This window comes from Rana temporaria, chromosome 1 (assembly GCF_905171775.1).
Source record: "Rana temporaria chromosome 1, aRanTem1.1, whole genome shotgun sequence".
Taxonomy (NCBI): Eukaryota; Metazoa; Chordata; class Amphibia; order Anura; family Ranidae; genus Rana; species Rana temporaria.
In genome coordinates, this window is record NC_053489.1 from 492,946,657 (window position 1) to 492,968,882 (window position 22,226).

General features: G+C 41.3%; 1 protein-coding gene across 1 annotated transcript in view; it reads right to left on the reverse strand.

Moving 5' to 3' along the window:
- Positions 1-1,180: 1,180 nt before the first annotated feature.
- TRPC3 (transient receptor potential cation channel subfamily C member 3) overlaps positions 1,181-22,226 on the reverse strand; it is a 276,775-nt gene continuing 255,729 nt past the window's right edge. The window contains exons 9-12 of the mRNA XM_040330375.1: positions 17,581-17,790; positions 9,348-9,431; positions 9,033-9,108; positions 1,181-1,806 (exon numbers count right to left, since the gene is read on the reverse strand). Coding sequence (XP_040186309.1) covers positions 1,664-1,806; positions 9,033-9,108; positions 9,348-9,431; positions 17,581-17,790 — 513 coding nt within the window. The 3' untranslated portion in view covers positions 1,181-1,663. The remainder of the gene's footprint in view (positions 1,807-9,032; positions 9,109-9,347; positions 9,432-17,580; positions 17,791-22,226) is intronic.

A 22,226-nucleotide genomic window follows, 5' to 3' on the forward strand; every position in this document is an offset into this window, starting at 1 on the left:
ATTTTCGTATCATGTGTACGGGCCTTAAGAGGCTGATTGGCTACCATGCACAGCTTCACCAGATTTTGCACTGCCCAGTTTTAGAATGAAATTAATGGAATTCAAACTGGTCTGCTGATCTCTCTTTAATGAGGGTATGTCTGCTTCTCCATCCAGGGAATATTACATAACTTTTATTTGTTTTTGTGAATTCGTTGATCCTATAATAGATATACTGTGCATGCACTTTGAAAGGCTCCTAATGGACTAGGGCAGTATGTCCAAGAGTTTTTTCTTAAACTACAAACAATCCATCTTCATGTAATAAACAGAAGGGGGTGTTCTGTAGTTAACAGAAGATAACTAAGAAGGTTTTTAATATTGTTTGAAAGTTGAGACAATTCAGTGCACAGGAAGTTACAAGGAGACTGGATTTCTGTAGGGATCAACAGTTATGTTTCGATACTTGCAGAAAATGTAGCTTGAAAGAAGAAAACGAATTCAGCTGAACCTATCTAGTAACCTTCAATATATTACATTTTTGTTCTTGAGTCCAGGTATACTTTAAAGGAGAAGTACAGCCAAAGCTCGTTTGGCTGTACTTCTCCTATGGATCATAGGAGTGCAATTAGTTTTGCACTCCTGTGACCCATTTTCAGCAGAGAGCGGGTTTAGGTCCGCTCTTAGCTGACATCACTGATGTCAGTCCAGGCACCATGTCATCCCAACAATTAAGTCTGACCAGGTGCCTGGACTGACACCCCACTCAGCCTCTCTCAGCGAGCCACTGAGAGCCTGAGCCGGCCGCCCCTGCCCCCTCTACAGCCCAGCGTTTCAGTGAGCGAGGAGGGAGAAGAGCAGAGAGCGGTGACTGACAGTCGGCAGCTCTCTGCTCGCGGAGCTTTGAAAACCGAGTGATCGACGGTGTTTGATCGGTCAGTTTTAAGTGTAGAGGCGCTGGGGGACCCATGCTGCATCCACCTAGATAAGTACGAATTAGGAAAAAAGATATTCCTTTACTTCTCTTTTAAGCATTATTTTGAAGTAAATGTATTAAATTTCAATAAACTCTCACACAGTGCCTACTTGGAAATCAAATGAAAACCAAAGTCATCCAAGTACCCTATCAAAAGCTTCCTTTAATTAAACATACAAAAGTAGATTTCTGTTAGGAGTGTTCATGTAGTCGATGCCCATTATTTGCCCCCTTTGCAATATCATAGATATTGATGTGAACATATGATACAGTAACAGCATGCATTGATAGATGGCACATAACTCATTTGCTAACAGTCCAAAATGGATAGGACTCTTATCTGAAACTTAGTCCAATGACAGAGATTAATTTTTTCCGGGACATGACTTAATTTGTTTGTTTATTCCCCTAGGTATGTTAACAAAAAAAATATATACACTGATAAGTGGTTCACATAATTAATGTAGTTATAGGATTGAAATACTGGAAACCAGAATTACAATAATAAAACTCCATGATCTCTTAAAGCGTGGATAGAAATTGTCATAGCGAAGAACATTTGTTAAACCTAAATTTAAAATAATAAACATAGTTAAGGTATTATGTGCTATAAATCTACCAGACATATTTTTCTTCAAGTATAGGATGCATTTTATTTTAGTTTATTGCCATTGTACGTGCTGTTGATAAATCTCCTTGGTCGATCATTCACTCGCACCTTGACATACCATGATTTAGCTTTTCACTTAATTTATGAATCAAGGCCGACAACTCTTCAGTGGCTTGTGATTTGTCTTCGAGGAGTTCATAACGGAGGCTGGAAATATCTTGTTTTATTTCTTTTAATTCACCTGGAAAGAGAACACAGAAGTCGTTAGATTGCTGAGAAGGACATTTTCGTCTACTGAGGAAGTTTTCTTTTGTTCGCAGATTGCTGGCTTCTAACAGTATGGGGTGTCATCACTTTCAACACAGTCAGCTTATATAACCAAACCCTTTTATTGAATAGAACTATATGTTTTTGTTCATTTGCTCTTCGACTGGTATGGTTGACTGATTTGAGGCAGGCAAAACCTAATAAAGAATTCCAGGAAGCAGTGTTTTTATATATATTTATATATATATCGTTGTGCCCAATTGGCGGCCCCTTTGCACTTATTGTGTGGTCCTCATGCCTCAAAAGTCAAACATCAGTGTTTTCCATGCTTTGGTTTTTACTCATGATTGGCATGTGACCTGGAATAGTATGAGGAGAAAAACTCCAATAGCTAGATTCAGGTACAATGGACTAAAGTTACGGCGGCGTAGCTTAGCGTGTTTAGGCTACGCCGCCGTAAGTTAGCTGGGCAAGTAATGATTCTCAATGTACTTGCCTGCTAATATACGGCGGCGTAGCCTAAAGCGGGCGGGCGTAAGGGCACCGAATTCAAATGTGTGTTAGGGGGGCGTGTTTAATGGTAATGAGGCTTGACCTTACGTTTTTGACGTTATTTTGTTACTGCGCATGCACAGGGCGCCTACATTTCCCAGTGTGCATTGCGTCTAAGTACGCTGCACGGGCCTATTGATTTTGACGTGGACGTAAACGGCGTAAATCCCGATTCGCGGACGACTTACGGAAACAACGTAAAAATTTCGAATTTCGTGGCGGGAACGGCGGCCATACTTGACATTACTGTTCCAACTAGGGCCCAGCTCTAACTTTACGCGGCCTATCTCTTACGTAAATGGCGTAAAAGTACTGCGTCGGCCGGGCGTACGTTCGTGAATCGGCGTATCTCCTCATTTACATATTCTACGCCGACCGCAATGAAAGCGCCACCTAGCGGCCATCCGAAATATTGCAATCTAAGATAGGACGGTTCAAGCCGTCCTATCTTAGATATGTTTGAGCGTATCTCTGTTTGAGCATACGCTTAAACATAGGTCGGCGTAGATTCTGAGTTAGGTCGACTTATCTACTGATAAGTCGGCCTAACTCTTACTGAATCTACCTACAAGACTTCCTTTGGGATATGTGTGATATTTGATATCGGGAAACCATGAGAATGCCTCTCTCACTAATGACAAGTACCAGTACCAGGACTGCTGCACTTTACTGACCCTGCACTGTCAAGACCAGCCACCAGGCATGTGAAAGAAATACATTAATTTTACTGGCTTTGGCTTGTTCGATGGTTTTGACAGCTTGGCAACTGTGCTGGGAGCTTGCAGTAAGACCACTCTCAGAACAGAAACTTGTGCTGCCCTCAAATGCATATTTGTGGCATTTGAGCATTAAAGTGATTGTAAAGGATTTTTTTTAAATAACAAACATCTCTATACTTACCTGCTTTGTGCAATTGAATTGCACAAAGTGGCCCTGAACCTCCTCTCCTTGGGTTCCCCATTGGCGCTCCTGGCTCATCCTCTCTGTAAAATGCCCCCACTCGAAGCTGCTTCCCGTGGGGGCACTGGTGTGTTCGTTCCCAAGCCCCCCCTGCTGTGTACATTGACACAGACAGCGGGTCTCCAGCTTCCTCATCACTGGTTTTAATTGGCAGGACTGGGAGCCAATGACTCCCGGCGCTCCAGCAAAACCAGGGAGACACGGAAGCTAGTTTAAATGAGGGCTAAGGCAAGTCTGTAGGGAGGGGTGAGGATGCCTAAACATTTTTACCTTAATGCAAGGAATTCATTAGGGTAAAAAATGTTTAGGCTTTAGAACCACTTTAAAGTTCAACCTCTATGGGTTGGAGGCAAGAGGTGAAAGGGGTTGTAAACCCTCCTGTTTTTTCACCTTAATGCGTCCTATGCATTAAGGTGAAAAAACACCTGGCAGTTACCGGCCCCCAGCCCTTCCGTTTTACTTACCTAAGCCCCGAATTTCTAACAGCGGGGACACGCTGTCCCTCTCTCCATGGGGCCCCCGAATCTTGATTGGATAGATTGATAGCCATGCAGCCATTGACTACTTCTGCTGTCAATCGAATCCAATGACGCGGGTGTCGAGTCAGGGCCGAGTCATACATTCGGCGGCTATGGACACCGAATGCTGGACTTGAGAGCGCATCTGCAAAGTAACCCCCCCGGGAGAGCGCTTCTCCCAGGGGGTTATCTGATGTAGGGAGGAGCCGCAAGAGCCGCAGGGGGACCCCAGAAGTAGGTGTTCAGCCTGCTAGAAAAAGTTTAACAAATTCCTACATACACGCTACAGCGCAGATGAATGAATCCCCCTGCCATGCTATTGTATTTTGACTGGTGCTGCCACTGGACTACACAAACAGTGTCTGTATCTAATTGCATACAGTCACTGTTCGGCCAACAATTTTGTCACCCTTCTTCTTTATGGCCCCCACATGAACTGTATTTTGTCCAGTTAATAAGAAACAACTGCTGCCGCTGTCAGACAGTAATAGCCCAGCAGAGGTGATTTATCCATCCACACTGGTACCTGCATCAGTGTATGACCAGCTTAACATCCTAATGCCGGCAACTTCTGGCTCTATAAGAGGTTTCCTGATGCCGGGAAGCGAGGCAGCGTTTCTGATAATTTCACCGCAGTGATTGGCTGTTACAGTGGCCACATGATCGCAAAGCTCCCAGTCGCAAGTACAGATGTAGAGCTTTCAGTTAGAAACTGGTAACTGTACCAGGAGCATGCAGGACATAGCCTTGTTTACATTTATAAATGCGGCTACTCAGCATTAAGGCCCACCCACCGAGAGGCCGCATATATGCGTACCACCGGGCCATATAGACTTTATGTCTCCTTTTCCAACTACAAGTGTAGAATCTCTAACTCTGTCCTGTAGTCTGCCCCTGTCTTCAATCACTCCTGTAGCATGTAAAGTACAGCTCAGGAATACAGGGGCTTGTTATAACTTCAAACTGATGTGTCTCAATTGCAAACTATAAGATACTTTGCAATATTCACACTATGACCACACAAATTGCATTTTGCTATTTTTGTAAATACAAATTTTATATAGCATTTTTTATTAGGACTGTGCAGAATTCAAATGTCATTCTGAAGTCAACGTGAATCATCTGCCTTCAAGCAGGTGCCATTAAAGTGGTTGTAAACCCTCTGGCGGTAGTTACACCTACAGGTAAGCCTAGATTAAGGCTTACCTGTAGGTGCTTGCAATATCTCAGAGACCTACACGGTCTCAGAGATATTTGCAAATTCCAGAGCGACGCCATCTTCTGCGCATGCGCCGTCTTGAAAGGGCACGCATGCGGGGGAGTGACATCACGTGACTCCGGCCAATCACAGAGTTCACGGCCCCCGGAAGAAGAGGGGTGAAGATGGACGCTCGCTGCCATGGAGGAAGATGGCGACATTGAGGCCTTCTACTGCAGGTAAGTGTCACATAATGGGCTACTATGCGATGCATAGTAGCCCATTATGCTTTTCCTTTGCAGGGAGACAGAGGAAGTAACACCCATCAGGGTTTACTTCCTCTTTAAATATGTATTATATACAGGTCTAAGCTATAGGGCCATGTTTCACAGGGTACGTTTCTGTAGATTCTGTTGTTGCAACATTCTGCATTGTAGAAAAGTCAGACAGTTTTATTTTACATTCTAATTTATAGCTACATTTTGGGAAATATTATAAATACAAATTAAATGCATCTTGACAAAAATTCTATTATTTCTTGATTTACAATCCATAAACTTGTATATGCTGTTGCAAAACTAGATTTATGTGAACTGGTTAGTTGTGGGGGAAGGTGAATAAATCTCTTAAATCTGTTTTGTTCACGTCCGATGACTATGTGCAGGTACACTGTAAAGAGCGGACATAAATAAAGCTATATTTGCCCTAGAAAAACTGTGCATGCTAAAGTAGGCTATATGCAGGACAATTGCAGGATCTAACAGGACATTCCTAAACTGACACCCAAATGGACTATAAAAAGGCAAACAAGATACAGTACATTTTTTAACCACTTCCCGACCAGCTCACACAGATTTACTTCTGCAGAATGGCTCCCCTGGGCGAAATCCCATATGGGTACGTCGTTCCCTTTAGTGGCCACCAGAGGACGCTAAAGGGAAACAAATCCTGTGCCGTCAGGGAAGAGGAGCCATATCGTTTGTTCCTACTAAGTAGGAAAAACCATATGTGTCCTCTCCTAATCAATTATATCCCCATACAGCAGGGATATGCAATTAGCTACAAATTAACTACAAGTCCCATGAGGCATTGCAAGATTCGGACAGCCACAAGCATGACACCCAGAGGCAGAGGCATGATGGGAGTTTTGCACCAGCTGGAAGTCCGCTAATCGCATATCCCTGCCATACAGTTAGAAAACACTGAGGGAACACACTGAGGGAACACACAATTAACCCCTTGATCGCTCCCTAGTCTTAACCCCTTCCTTGTCAGTGACATTTAGTATAGCAAACCCATAGTATGTAGACACTATACCTTTTGCGCAAACCATTCAATATATGCTTATTGCGATTTTTTTTTACCAAAAATATGTAGAAGAATATATATTGGCCTAAACCAGGCATGTCCAAAGTCCGGCCCGCTGGCCAATTGTGGCCTACGTTCTGGTTTAATGCGGCCCCACTGGTAATCTGGAGATATGTATCTTTTGTGGCCCCCAACGAATCCCCTAGCGTTGGATACGTTGGGGGGCCACAAACGTTATATACTGTATTTATCGTTCTGGCAGCCTTTGAGGGGACAGGGATGGGGGTGGAACAAGTGCCGTCAGATTACATATAGGAGAATCTCCTGTTTACTTTGCGGCCTCTGTAATAGGAAGTCCCATTTCCTGGGCTGGCATTGGACGACTGTTCTTTCTTTCATAGAAGGCGGGACTTTGTATTAAAGAGGCCGCCAAGTAAACAGGTGATTCTTCTGTATGTAATCTGCTGGCGCTCGTCCCGCCCCCTCCCTTTCCCATCCGAGGCTGCAGATGGGCATGGATCAGGCTGCACTGACGGCAATGGTGAGGCTGCATTCATGGCAATGGTGAGGTTTCTTTTATGGCAATGGTGAGGCTGCATTCATGGCAATGGTAAGGCTGCATTCATGGCAATGGTGAGGGCTGCATTCATGGCAATGGTAAGGCTGCATTCATGGCAATGGTGAGGCTGCATTCCTGTTAAAGGAGTTGTAAAGGAAAACATTTTTGTTTGCTGAAATGACTGTTTACAGGGTATAGAGACATAATAGTTTACTGATTCCTTTTAAAATTGATTAAACATAGATAACAATCAATCATATAATGTACCTCTAGTTTAGTTTTTGCATCTAGTTTCGTTTTTGCATGTTATCCTGCCTCTGTGCATGTACAGAGCCATAGAGCGGTGATGGTTTGGAAAATTAAACTAGAATCTCCCAGTACTGTGGTCATCAGGAAACAGACAACCAGGAAGTGTCCAGAACAGAGAAGAATTACAGCAACATCAGAGCAAAAACTAACAATGAGGACATGAAACCAGGACTGCAGTAAGGTAAAGGAAGCTATTTAGCTAAAAAAAATGTTTTCCTTTAGTGACCCTTTAATGGTAAGGCTGCATTCAGAGGCTGCATTCATGGCAATGGGGAGGTCGCAGATGGGCACTGATTAGGCTGCATTGATGGGCACTGACTTTTATTTTGCTTCACAGTTCTTTATTTAAAATGTTAGTTTTTTCCAGAAACGTCCTTCTTAAAGTAAAGGTGCGTGTTAAACGCTGATAAATACGCAAATAACCCGCCCAAGCTCATCCTTAGACTCTTCACCACTAACAGCCACAAAGGCAAGATAATTCTTGTTGGGTAGTGTATTATTAAATTGCCATTTCATTTTAATGGTTCAAAGAAAAGCTCTATTTGTGGAAAAAAAAGGACGTCAATTTTGTTTTGGGTGCAACGTCGCACGAACACGCAATTGTCAGTTAAAGCGACGCAGTGCCGTATCGCAAAAAGTGCTCTGGTCGGGAAGGGGGTAAAATCTTCCAGGGCTGAAGTGGTTAAGCAAACTTTAGTAATAACGTATAGCAGGGTACCACCATTAAATACAGGGGGGAAAAATAATGTTTTTTTTTCTTTTGTACTTTAACCACTTGCCGACGGCGCACCGTCGAAATACGTCCACAAGGTGGCTCTGCTGGGCGAGAGCACGTAATATGACGTCCTCTCTCCCAGCCGCCACTAGGGGCGCGCGCGCGTGCCCCCTGCTCGCCCCGACTCCCGTGCGTGTGCCTGGCGGGCGCGATCGCCGCCGGGCACACGCGATCGCTCGGTACAGAGCGGGGACCGGGAGCTGTGTGTGTAAACACACAGCTCCCGGTCCTGTCAGCAGGGGAAATGCTGATCTTCGGTTCATACACTGTATGAACCGAGGATCAGTGATTCCCCTAGTGAGGCCACCCCCCCCCACAGTAAGAACACACCCAGGCATACTTAACCCCTTCCCCGCCCCCTAGTGTTAACCCCTTCACTGCCAGTGGCATTTTTATAGTAATCCAATGCATTTTTATAGCACTGATCTCTATAAAAATGCCAATGGTCCCAAAAATGTGTCAAAAGTGTCCGAAGTGTCCGCCATAATGTCGCAGTACCGAAAAAAAAATCGCTGATCGCCGCCATTACTAGTAAAAAAAATATAATAAAAATGACATAAAACTACCCCCTATTTTGTAAACGCTATAACTTTTGCGCAAACCAATCAATAAACGCTTATTGCGATTTTTTTTTACGAAAAATATGTAGAAGAAAACGTATCGGCCTAAACTGAGGAAAAAAAATGTTTTTTTATATATTTTTGGGGGATATTTATTATAGCAAAATTTCAAAAATATTCATTTTTTTCAAAATTGTCGCTCTATTTTTGTTTATAGCGCAAAAACTAAAAACCGCAGAGGTGATCAAATACCACCAAAAGAAAGCTCTATTTGTGGGAAAAAAAGGACGCCAATTTTGTTTGGGAGCCACGTCGCACGACCGCGCAATTGTCTGTTAAAGCGACAGAGTCCCGAATCGCAAAAAGTACTCTGGTCTTTGGGCAGCAATATGGTCCGGGGGGTAAGTGGTTAATAACACTTATATGTACTGTATACAATGTTACATTTGACTGAGCCTTACCTTCGTTTACTTCATCATTTTCTCTGTCCACCTGAGCTCTCAGCACATATCTTTTTATAAGTCTTTTCATTATTTGCTGTCAAAAAAAGTGACAAGAAGACACAAAACATGAGTCCCTCCAGTGCTGTTGTCAGCATTGTAAGAATAGGTGGTGGCTTATTGATCTCAATACATGGGAACATATAAACCATGTAAAAAAAAACAACATTGTTTTTATCTCATACAAAGATAGAGATCACAGTAATATGTCACAAATCACAATTAACAAACATTTTCACACTGACAGCTTTATTAAAACAATTAGAAGTGACTCACTTGATAGCGTGTTGGCTGATGTAGAATACTATTGAAGCTGCGAGACTCAAATACTTTGGTGGTAGACTGGGAGAACAGATTAAGCTGTAAGGCAAGATGAATGATTTTAAGCAGAATTACATTTGATAAGGAGAATTCTAATACACGTGAAAATACAGTAGACTATCCAATGGCTGTGCTGAAACATTCAGAGTATTGTTTCTTTAAGCATATTTATATTTGTCCTATATACTAAGAAAAGGAAATCAACAAGGAAATACTCTTCATTACTCATACACAACAAGGGTAAATTATACAGCCAATAACACAAGAGAAAAATATGTTATATGACAAAGAAGCAAAAACAACAATTGAAGGGCTATCTTTTCTACCGAGAGCAAGATTCTAGTTTGGTCATCGCAAGGTTAAAGTAAAATGTACAAATGATAATATTTTATAAGTATGGCTGAATAGCCTCCTATGATCAATTTTTCAAAATGCATGCAAACAAATTAAAACAAAATAAAAGGGTAAATATAAATCTTTAATCGGTAAGCCTGCATGTTTATTATAATTGAAAGCTGAATTCCAGCTGAAAAATAAGATAAAAAGAAAAGACCATTAAAAGATACAGTTATGCCCTGTACACACGATCAGAATTTCCGATGGGATAAAATCCGATGAAATTTTCAGTCGGAATTCCGTTTAAGCTGTCTTGCATACACACTGTCAGACCAAATTCCGACCGTCCAAAACGCAGTGACGTAAAACACTACGACGAGCCGAGAAAAATGAAGTTCAATGCTTCCGAGAATGCGTCGACTTGATTCTGAGCATGCATATTTTTTTCTCCGTCGGAGTTCCACACAGATGATAGGAATTGTTTCCATTGGAAAAAAATAAAATTCTGTCTGACTTTTATCATCGGAAATTCGTGTGTACAGGGCATAACACATATAACTGTACACTTAGGCCTTGTACACACGATAGGTTAACCAGAGGACAACGGTCTGATGGACCATTTTCATCGGTCAAAACCGATCGTGTGTGGGCCCCATAGGTTATTTAACCATCGGTTAAAAAAAAAGCCAACTTGCTTTAAATTTAACCGATGGATTCCTAACCGATAGGTCAAAACCAATCGTTAGTAGGCACAACCATCGCTTAAAAATCCACGCATGCTCAGAATCAAGTCGACGCATGCTTGGAAGCATTGAACTTTTGAACTTTTTCAGCACGTCGTTGTGTTTTACGTCACCGCGTTCTGACACGATCGGTTTTTTAACCGATGGTGTGTAGGCGCGACGGACCATCAGTCAGCTTTAATCGGTTAACCTATGACAACGGTCCTTTAGACCGTTCTCATCGGATGGACTGATCGTGTGTACGAGGCTTAACACAACTTGCTGAATTATTCAGCTAAATGCCACCAGACTGTTGGCCAGTTTCATTCAGCCTACTTCATCTGAACCCTGGTCATCGTGGGCATGTCCCCACCCTGTGATTGGACAATAAAGGAGAAGCAGCACAGTGATGAGCTCATCTCCCTGTCACTCTGCTTTCTCTTCCTTTCAGCATGTTTTTTTTTTGCCACCCCATGATCTGACTGGCTCCTTGTGTTGCTTCTTCCTCTTACATCACAGCCTTTCTGTACAGGGACTGCAAGGGACCAATACCAGGTCAAATTCAGGTACTTGCTTGAATTTAAAAATGACATTTGACATTGTATTAATGATTGCAGAACTGCATTTATTTGTTTTCTGTTTTCCCCTGATACTGAACACACCAGCCTTCAACATCCACAGGCATCATTGGCAGATTAGTGGCACACCTAGGATCCTTCTATCTGAGGACAGACATGGTCTCTTGGCCATCTGAGGCCTGTTGTTAGACAATCGTCTTTCTGGATTGGCAGACTCCATTGATGCCATGAACACAGGGGAACCACACAACCAGGAGATAGGCCTGGGCTGGGTTTAAGCCAAAGGCGATAAATGATCCCTTGTAATGAGGGATCATCTGGAGCTGGTAAGCAGCTAATTCTACTGTTGGTGGCGGCATTGGTGCATGAGGTAGTGGATGGTGGAATCTTCTAGCAACATTCAAGATTCACTGGTGGATTGATTTATGGACTTGTGTTTATAACATCATTTGCCATATGTTATTTATTAACACGATTCTATTTTATAAAATATTGTTCTAACTTATAATTATGTCATACAGGAGAATTGTCACTTGATTTTATTTATTTTGCTTAATTTATCATCCTAAATAGCGTAGTTTTTCTCTTTCCTTCAGGTTATTTTAATGCTAAACTCACAAGTTGCACATACTTGCTGACATCCCCATCCTGCTTGATGTCTGCTGGGAAAAAAACGAGGAAGGCCTCACAAGTGGAGCTTACACAGGGCTGAGGAATAAAGTGGAACAAGTTATCTGCTCACCTATACTAGAAGTACTGGGTATGGGGAAGCATTTTTTAACAATTTAAGGTTTCTCACTCCTATGGTGGAACTGGCCCAGGAAAGTGTCTCCAACAGAGTTACTGGTAATAATATCTACCGTATTTATCGGCGTATACCGCGCACTTTTTCCCCCTTAAAATCAGGGGAAAATCGTGGGTGCACGATACACGCCGATACTGCTGTTCCCGGGCGCCGCCGAAATAGACCGAGCCGAGTGTAAACGTTTATAACAATATAATATCCTGTTCTCCTGACACAAGTAACAGCTCAGATCTCATCTTGTTTACCTCAGCCTGCAATAGCAGAGAGGCATTCAATGGTTAAGAGGATCTTAAGATCATTCAAAACTAGTAGCAGCTGATCAGTGTATAATCAGAAAAGCAGTGAAAAGGTAAAAAGGACAGTAACCCAAAACAACCAATCATTTTTCTGTTTACTGTGCTCAAAGAAAGATAATCTCTGATGTGGTATTCTGGCTTACTGCCATACCTTTGCTCTGTAATGAATGGTGAATGCAGAAAGACTAGCCCTACTCCAATCTGTTTGCTGACTCCAGTGCAAGACATGTAAAATCTAAAATAATTTAAGCAGACAGTGCATGAAATTGTTTGGCTCAGAATCTGAATTTTTTGTTGTATTAAAGCCAAACATGTATAAAATAATAACCATATTAATTAACACAGTATACAAAGTACATAGTAACCAACTAACATTTTCGCCTAGTGATCTTGCTAGTAACACACTTCCTGTCCTAGGGGGGAAAGATCACCCAAGGAATAAAACACCACAACTCAACCGGAGCCAGACCTAGAGTAGCCTGCCAGTCTCCCCATACTTGGTATATCAGTTTTTCATAACGTAGTGTTGTACCCACAAGCTGAAGCCACATCTGTGGTGTAGGGGGGATTTGGGAGGTCCAGTGTAGCAATAGTAGCCTACATGGCTGACAAAGCCCTAGAGGCCGCTTGTCTAACGTACACTTTCAATATCACTTCTCAAGAATATCCAGGACACAATGTTTAGGGTCTATGGCAATATTAGTCTGGAAAGCATTATTAACTGTGGTAGCAATAATTTCCCATTAACATTGCAGCTTCGGGCATCGCCAAAGTAAGTGTATGAGGTCTTCCCTTTGTGTTTTTTTTAATTATTAAAAAAATAACAAATTAAAATGATGAAATGCAAGCTTTTATAGCACCACTTGCTAAACAATAGGTTAGACAAGACCCCCATGAGCATAAAAATCTACAAACCACTGTTAAAGAATAAAAAGTTTAGGCTACTTTCACACTGGGGCGTTTTTCAGGTGTTTTTTGCAGCATCATTGGGGCATTGTGGGAGCGGTGAATTCACCACTCCCAAAATGCTCCTGCCATTGAAATCGAGGTGCTTCGGCAGCCGCGTTATGCAGGCGCTTTTAACCCTTTGTTCGGCCGCTAGCGGGGGTTAAAAGCGCCCTGCTAGTTGCTGAAAAGCGCATCAAAAGCTACAGTAAAGCGTTGATTAAACTATTGGCGCTTTACCGCCGACGCCCCCCGCCCCAGTGTGAAAGTGCCCTGAAAGAAAAAACATATAATACTTTCTATATGTATAGGGCACATATATTTTACAGGACACAAAAGCTTTAATAAGTATCCTGTACATTTATGTGTAATATTCGTGGCTCTACTCACATGGAGTTGAGAGTTTACTTTTAATCATCATTTTTTTGAATTGAATCACTTTGAAGATTTATTTTTTGATTTATACACCGTTATTTTGACAGCTGTATGGATTTATTTGTATGATTTAATTTTTTTTTTATATTTTGTATTATTTTCATGTTTCATTATATCACTTGCAGATATATGATTGTTCATTGCATAGTAGCAGTGATTGCGCTACTGTAGAATTGATAATTGGTAGGTACACTAATATTAATATCACAAAATGTTTCCTTTAGATTTACTGTAAGAAAACATTTAATTATTCTATGTTAATTTTTGTTTTTGCTCTTAAACAGTTTTTGTTGTAAAACGTTACTATAGAATAAACTACAAGCAGATTCATGAAATGATCTGTAAATATTAGATAGTTTAGCACACAGGCATCTTCCTGATGGATTTAAGCTGGTCACAGAGGTAGTATTTCCATTTTTGCCAAATAATTAAAATGACTTTGGATCTGGCCTTTATTCCATATATGAATTGGTGTAGTAATTTATGATGAATTAATGTGAGATCTACAGTATATGAATATCATTCTGCATTTTAAAGCTGAACTACAGAGAGATATAAAAATAACAAATTAATGCAGCTTTGCAAATATTAATACGGCATCACATTTAAAAAAATGTAGACTTTGTAGGAGAAAAGCGCATGTTTTTCTTGTACCCTGTAGTTTGTGGAGCGCAACTGCCACAGGAGCCGCTTGGTAATTTGGGTTCCCTGTTCTACGCCTCAACTCCAAGAACAAACCTTAGCCCTTCTGATATACCTGGTTGAATGAAACTTACTGCAAACCCTTTTAAGAACATGAGCATAGATACCTTTAACTTGGCTGTGAATTAGTACCAGGAAATAGACACAAGACCATTTAGTGGTAAATTAACTCAATGTATTCGTACAGGTTAGAGTAAGTGGTGGTTTGAGTATAAATGAACGCCAAGAAGGTAGGTTCAGACAAAGGCCTCTAGACATTGTAATCACTATGCCAGGGTAACTTAGAATAGAGTTCTGTACCACTAGACTGGAATTAATGCATGAATCCACAAAGCCAGCAATATAAGTGCAGTGAAAATTTCAGTGCATATAAGCCTTACATGTAGTGTAAATAATAGCACTATAACTAGTTTAGAGTGCACTTCAGGAGAATGGCTAGGATATGGTGCAATGTCCCCTGAGTGGTATCTTTTACCATATAAATACTAGGTAAATGTTCCTGCGTAAGCAGCTGTAAAGGGGCAGTCTTTAGTCAGAACTCTTTAGCCGGCTAGAGTTGAGGCCCAGTCGTACCATTGGTGCACATGAGTACAGTCCCAGTCACACCTGCAGGCAGCAAAAAAGGCTACTAGGTGGCTGTATGGTCAATTCCAAAAGGGCCCAGTCTTTTTTATTAGCAGTAAATAGTACATCTCCACAGCAGCCGCTCGCCTGCCTCAGTGATATTGCAGCTCAATATCCAGCCACACACAATGATTAGTCCACTCTCTGCTCTGCGCTCAGGTTGCTGATATGCAGCAGTGGTGGTGCACACTGGATGTCGATGTGCACTCTCTAGGCTTACTCATGGCAGGAGGAAGCCTTCTCCTGTAATGCTTGGGAACACGCAACTTTTTCCGCTCCTCCTGGCAATCTCCTCTCTGGGGATTGTAGTTCAAAAGCTCTTGATTACACAGTGGAGTTTCTCCTCAGTTCCAACAGTGCATTGCTGCCTGACTCAGTCTATTGAACTCTTCCTGCCCAACTGCTCCCTACTTTTTCTGAAGTAGCTGTTAACCAGTTCGGCACCACAGGGCAGCAGCTATAGAGAGCAGCTGATGACAGTGTTTCTTTCAAACTTTATTCTTAGCCACACACCTGGCGACATTTGTATCTTGTATTTATGGAAAGGCTGTATAGGTCAAGGGCTAGGTTTTCAAGATGTCAGGGACAAGCAGTTGATATTTATATATCTTGTTATTATTTTTCAGTATAAGACTATAACAATACATTTTTGTTTGGAGACTGTTAATTACATTTTAATTTTACACAGGTTATAGCCACAAAAATCCATGGGCTTGCAACTGCACTGAAGATTACCTGTGGAGGAATTTCACTGAATCCTTCCCTAGCTGGAAACCCATTGACAGGCCTAGCACTGAGCATTCTGCTTGCCAGGACCTGTGACCTGCACAATGACCTACAGTACTTCTCTACTAGGTGTAACTTACATTTCTAGTAGAAGACAGATAGCTAGATTCAGAAAGACTTAGGCTGGCGTATCAGTAGATACGCCAGCATAAGTCTGAATTTGCGGCGGCGCTAATTTAAGCGTATTCTGGTAACCAGATACGCTTAAATTAGGCTCAGATACGAGCGGCGTAAGTGTCTTACACCGTCGTATCCTAAATTGTAATTTTTAGGCTGACCGCTAGGTGGCGCTTCCATTGCGGTCGGCGTAGAATATGTAAATCACTAGATACGCTTTTTCACGAACGTACACCCGGCCGACGCAGTACAGATACGCCATTTACGTAACGCATTATCAGGCCTAAAGTTATTCCATCAAATAGCTGGAATAGTAATGTTAAGTATGGCCGCCGTTCCCGAGTCGAAATTCGAAAATTTTACGTCGTTTGCGTAAGTCGTCCGTGAATAGGGATTTACGTCATTTACGTCCACGTCGAAACCAATAGGACCGTGCGGCGTACTTTGCCACAATGCACACTGGGATATGTACACGGACAGCGTATGCGCCGTTCGTAAATTACGTCAATCACGTAAGGTCACCCCCCATTACCATAAAACACGCCCCCTCAGCTAAATTTGAATTAGGCTCGCTTACGCCAGCCCGATTTACGTTACGCCGCCGTAACTTAGCAGGCAAGTACTTTGTGAATCATGTACTTGCCTCGCTAACTTACGGCGGCGTAGTGTAAACACGATACACTACGCCGCCGCAGCGCTACGCCTGCCTACCTGAATCAAGCTAAGAGTGCTTAGGGGTATCGACTTCACTTTTAAAGTGAAACTCAAGGCAAGCAGTTGAAATTCACAGAAACTGTTCTACAAGCCCAAAAAAATTATTATGCTTAGCCAGCCTTGTGATCCATCATGCAATTCTTTCAGGCTCCACTGCAGCTGAAGTACAGCTTATTCAAAAACATACCCCTAGGCGGATGCTACCTGGACAATGAAGCAACAGCATTACATGGACATGTTTCCTGCAGCAGATTCGGACTAGTCCTTAGTGCAAGTCTCCGTCTCCCAGACTGACTGTTGCCCTTTAGTGAGTTACAGGAATTTACTACAAACTAGTATTACATTGACTATTGCCTGTCGAGCCCACATTCATGTAATCATTTTGGGGAGTATATTTTTTACGACACACAAGTGCTTTAAAGGGGTTGCAAATGTAAAAAAAATTCCCCTAAATAGCTTCCTTTACCTTAGTGCAGTCCTCCTTCACTTACCTCATCCTTCGATTTTGCTTTTAAATGTCCTTATTTCTTCTGAGAAATCCTCACTTCCTGTTCTTCTGTCTGTAACTCCACACAGTAATGCAAGGCTTTCTCCCTGGTGTGGAGTGTCGTGCTCGCCGCCTCCCTTGAGGGGGGAGGGGGCGAGCAGGAGAGTCAGGACGCCCACTAACACCCAGCTCCTTTCTCTATCTGCAACGTAGAGAGGGTCCTGATTCTCCTGTAGTCCAAGGGAGGGGGCGAGCACGACACTCCACACCAGGGAGAAAGCCTCACATTACTGTGTGGCGTTACAGACAGAAGAACAGGAAGTGAGGATTTCGCAGAAGAAATAAGGACATTTAAAAGCAAAATCGAAGGATGAGGTAAGTGAAGGAAGACTGCACTAAGGTAAAGGAAGCTATTTTGGGGATTTTTTTTTTTTACCTTTACAGCCCCTTTAAGTGTTGTCTTTAGGTCTACCTAGAGTTCATATTTAAATTCTGGACTAGCATCACATTATCTACGCATATTTGTCTAAATTAAATAAACAAGACGCCATCTTCCATTAATGTCCCAACCCATTAAACATATTTATATCAAATATGTATTTGACATTACAACAGTGTTTAAAAAATTGGTAAACCTTTACCCTGGATTTGGAATCACCCATCCCTATTTCGATGTCTTTCTGTAGTTTTTTTGTTCTGCACTTGCAAAAATTGATGGACCTTAAGATTAAGTACACAAAGGACTTTGGACTCGGCACAACGCTGAATGGGGGCGGAAGGGTCTTCCCATCATCAAAATAAGACAACCATAATTTTGACCGAGCAAATTTCCATTCCACATCACTATCGTCCTGGACATAGTAGAAAGAGAAACAAAAAATATTGTACACATTGGCTTCATAGGCATATAACATTCTAAAGTCTTTTAACATTCAAATACTTTTCATTTTCATCATTTAGGACATGTCTAAATCAAGGAATTCATTGGATCTGTATTATAGGTATACTGCTTATTGTTCATTATGTTAGGTTGAATAATTCTGGCATGCAGCAGTTTTAGTACAATGCAAAAAAAGATTTGTAAAAGTGATCCACAAAATAAATACGTTTTTGGTGGATTGGCCCAGTAAGTACGGTATATGATACAATAGGAATCATTCTTTTGGTTACAGTGCGTTTACGCACATTTCAATAATGTTTTTACCTACAAATGACGAACAATATACTAAATTGGAAACCAATAATAGTTTACTATTTTTCCTTCTTAGAATATCTATAGCTCCTGAAGAAGCACTCAACTGCGAAACATGTAGAGCTCATGCAAAATTACGTCTACTAACAATTACGCTGGTCATCAACCCACGTTGCTGTCCTTAGTAGACTTGTATTGGTTTCAGTGGATGTATTCTCATTGTTTTAGTATCACAGGAATGTTCTGTGACAATTTATGTGTTTTTTAAAATGTATTTTTTATATGTACTGTAATATTGGTTCATTACCCATTTTGGGATTGTATCAATAAATTCTATTTTTTGTCAACCATTGGTGCCTAGAAAGTCCATTCTCTCCGCAACAATAAACCCGTTTCTAATAGTATCTAGGACGTGGCACTGCAGTACCTTAGGACACCCATAGTCCATCCTATGGTTTGTGTACCTCAAATATTTTTCAAATTCTGATACAATAGGAAGGTTAGAATTTTGCAGCGGTGTTGCCCGACACTCCATCTGCATCTGTAGTGAGGTTATTCTTTCCAATGCAAAGCCTTTCTCTCTGTTCATTCTTTAGCTGATAAAAGCATATGGCGTTTGTTACTGATGAGTTGCAGCAAAGCAGGCAGAAATGACAGCGGTAAATTTGCAGTGATCCTTTTTGCATGTCTTCAGTGATCCGTGATGGAAGCTAGAGCATGGCCGAGGTGATGTAAATGCTGTTTTCCTTTTGCAAGCTTTTAATACAAGATTTACAGTACAGAGGACTAGGCATAAATCTTTCCAGAGGAAATCACCTTTTTTTTCCATTTTACTACAGTCATTGAAATGTGATAAAATATATAGCCTTGACCAGTTATGTCATCTAATCTATGTCTGCAAGGCTGATGGGTTAGATGACCCAACTTAGTAAAAGAGCCTTAAAATATAAATGAGACAAGCCTTTAGAGCAAATCCTGAACTGACTGGGTATTATTTGATAAGGACTTAACATTTTATTATTTATAAAATATTGATCATGCTCAGGAACTCATCAAGTCACATCCTCCTGACAGCTGCTTTCACACCCAGGGAAATACTATTACTAGTATAAATTGTGGGGAATTGTGAAGTTCTTTTTTTTGGTGTTCATTATTCATGTATAAATTTACTAGCTGTACCCTGCGTAAGTGGTACAATTTGTTAGTTATTACATGATTGTTTTATAATCGTTTCAGAAAAACATTAAGAGCCTTTACTATATTTTCCAGCTTTTTATCTTAAGCACATGTGACTCATGTTATCTTCATCTGTGATTGGTCACAGAATAAAACCAAAGATCATGATAACAGATGACACTTCAGGAAACATTCCTTCTTAAAAATGCCCTCTTAACAATAGCAAAGTGAAGGGATGTGAGTGACACACATGGTCCAAGTGAGTCCAGTAGGTCTTTATTAGCATCAGCAGATGCCATAAAAAATGTATACAATGCATGTAGATAGGGTGCATGGTGGTGCAGCTGAAATAATTCACACAGTAAGGTGTAATGGATTTTTTTTTAGAAATAGCACAGTAACAGTTCACAACAAACCCTGAGGGAAAGCTGCCCAACCAGGTGCACTCACGGTTTCCAGTAATGTGAAGGGAGCAGGTATCATCTGTAAAGAGTGCAGCCTAGCTGTCTCGCGCCCAAGTGGTAAGATGTCCAAGGAGTTGTGACCGTACACTTTCCCTCCTCGTCAAGAACATTTACCTTACTGCTAGTACTGTCCCTGACAGATGGGGTACCTGTCCTTATGCTACCAACTCACAAACTGTGCACCAAACCTAGGAGCCAGGGCCTTAAATAGGCTCTGCCTGACCCATGATGGCTCATAGAGTCACATGCGTAGCAGCCTCCAATAGGATAGCTTCCCCAGTGACCCAGGAAACCATAGAGAAACTTTGTTTCTCTTGACTTCCTTTGCAAAAACAGTACTGCTGTTTAATAGCACCACCTACAGTGGAGAAAGTAGACTGCAACTGCCTACATGCATTTTTGGGACTCAGCGGCCCCCTTTCATCAAGGCTTAAAGTGTTACAAAACCCACAACAGTAAAATCAGTCTGTATATGCAGTAAAGCATGCTTATTATACTCACTGTGGAAGGGGTTAATCTTCTGCATTGTGTAAAAAATCTGTTTGTTGGTGTCTCCTCTGATCTTCACCTTCTACCCGTGTCTCCAACTCCTCTCTGTATATTATAAAATGAAGGAGTCTGGCTGCACATGCTCAGTTATGTGTGTATTGCTAAATAGTTTTTATGATCCGCACAGGTCCAATCAGCACTGCCCAGACAAAGAGTGTGGGGTCCTGAAGTTTTATAGGACAGTGTGAGCAGAATGAAAACTCCTTCTAAATGCTTTACCACACACGGATATGTCACAAGACTGCTATATACTGCTGAGGAGAAAAGGTATTTATCAATTTATATTTACTAAAATAATTGAATTTCCATGTTGTGAGTACTGTTGGAGACCAAATATAGTGAGGGCAGAGTCCTGGGTTTAGTAACACTTTAAAGAATTGGAGAAGTTATAAGATATTGATAAACTGGATTCTGTTCAGCTATTAAAGACTAATATCAAGTATGCATTGAAGGCATGCTTCCCTTGCTGGCAAGGCAGCCTAACCTTTTTATAATGCTTGCTGATATTATTAAAGATATACTGGGCTCACTTGGAATTTATGTGGCACTCTGTTGGAATACATTATTCATATATTTTGTGCAACAACTACATCAGCCAGTAGAAGGCAGTGTTTATATGTTTTTACCTGAAATCTATGGTTAAATCCTATGTCTTTTCTCTGTATAATAAAGTTCATGTTCCTGCTTCCAGTTAAGCAGCAAAGCCCATGAAGACTGTGCGCTGTCTGTTCTGTAGGGCTATATACTGTACAGAATTTCTAACAGGTTATGGGCTCCGACTTAACCCAGACACCCAGAGAAAAGCTTTGAACCCAGTGCAAGATACAGCAATAAAAAGAAGACTGCACAATAATAACAGAAAATTGCCAGCAAAACAGCTACAACAAAGCTTTCATCTGCAAATCTGACAAATCTCAAAGGGGATACAGAATTATACACCAAGTCAGAAACAAGGTAACCATCAGTAGAAGTGTAATTGTTGATACAACTTCAGTGTGTTAAAAATTTCATGAACTAACACAAACGCTTCAAATTGAGGGAAATTCCACATCAGTGTCACATAAAGATAAGCAACAAAGTGACAACTGAAATAGGACAATCCAAACACTGTGAAAGAAGAAACCAGGCCAAAAAAAGCTTGAATCAGGAAATCCACCAGAAGCAATAAATGCATCCTAGCCAAACGTCTGTCCTATGTTGCTTGTGTAGCATTAAAACCATAGCCAGATTCATGGGATCAGAAACAAAGACTTCCAACTCATGAGAAACAAAAGTGGATCACAGCATTTGAGAAAACCACTTACAAGAAACAGAGATCTGAAATGGGTCTAATATAAGGAGTGGTTGTTGAGTGGGGGTTCTGAAATACATTGTTTATGTATTTTGTGCAACAACTACATCAGCCAGTAGATGGCAGTGTTTATACGTTTTTAGTTGCATCTATGGTTAAACTCTGTCTTTTCTCTGTATAATAAAGTTCTTGTTCCTGATTCTAGTTAAGCAGCAAAGCCCATGTGGACTGTGTGCTGTCTGTCTGTTCTGTAGAGCTATATACAGAATTTATAACACACCCTCATCCTTTCACTTTAATTACTGTTAATGTTTCCACAGACCCATCTGGGGACAGTGGCATCCTAAGCTCTATCTTCCCCTGAATTTTGGAAAACCATTACTCTCTAACCTGATAGCAACTGACCAAAGTAAGGTCCAGTGCTCCACTAACAGTTTTTTCCCTAAATATGCTGCCTTACACAGCATGTCTGGTGCTGCCATCCCTTCTACCGTCACTATTCCTCATGCCTTATATTTGCCAACAAGTCTTCATAAACATAACATAAATAGTGTGGTGATACAGACTAATCAAAGCATTTGTTCCCTGGCATATACAGGGTCGTATGTTAGAAGG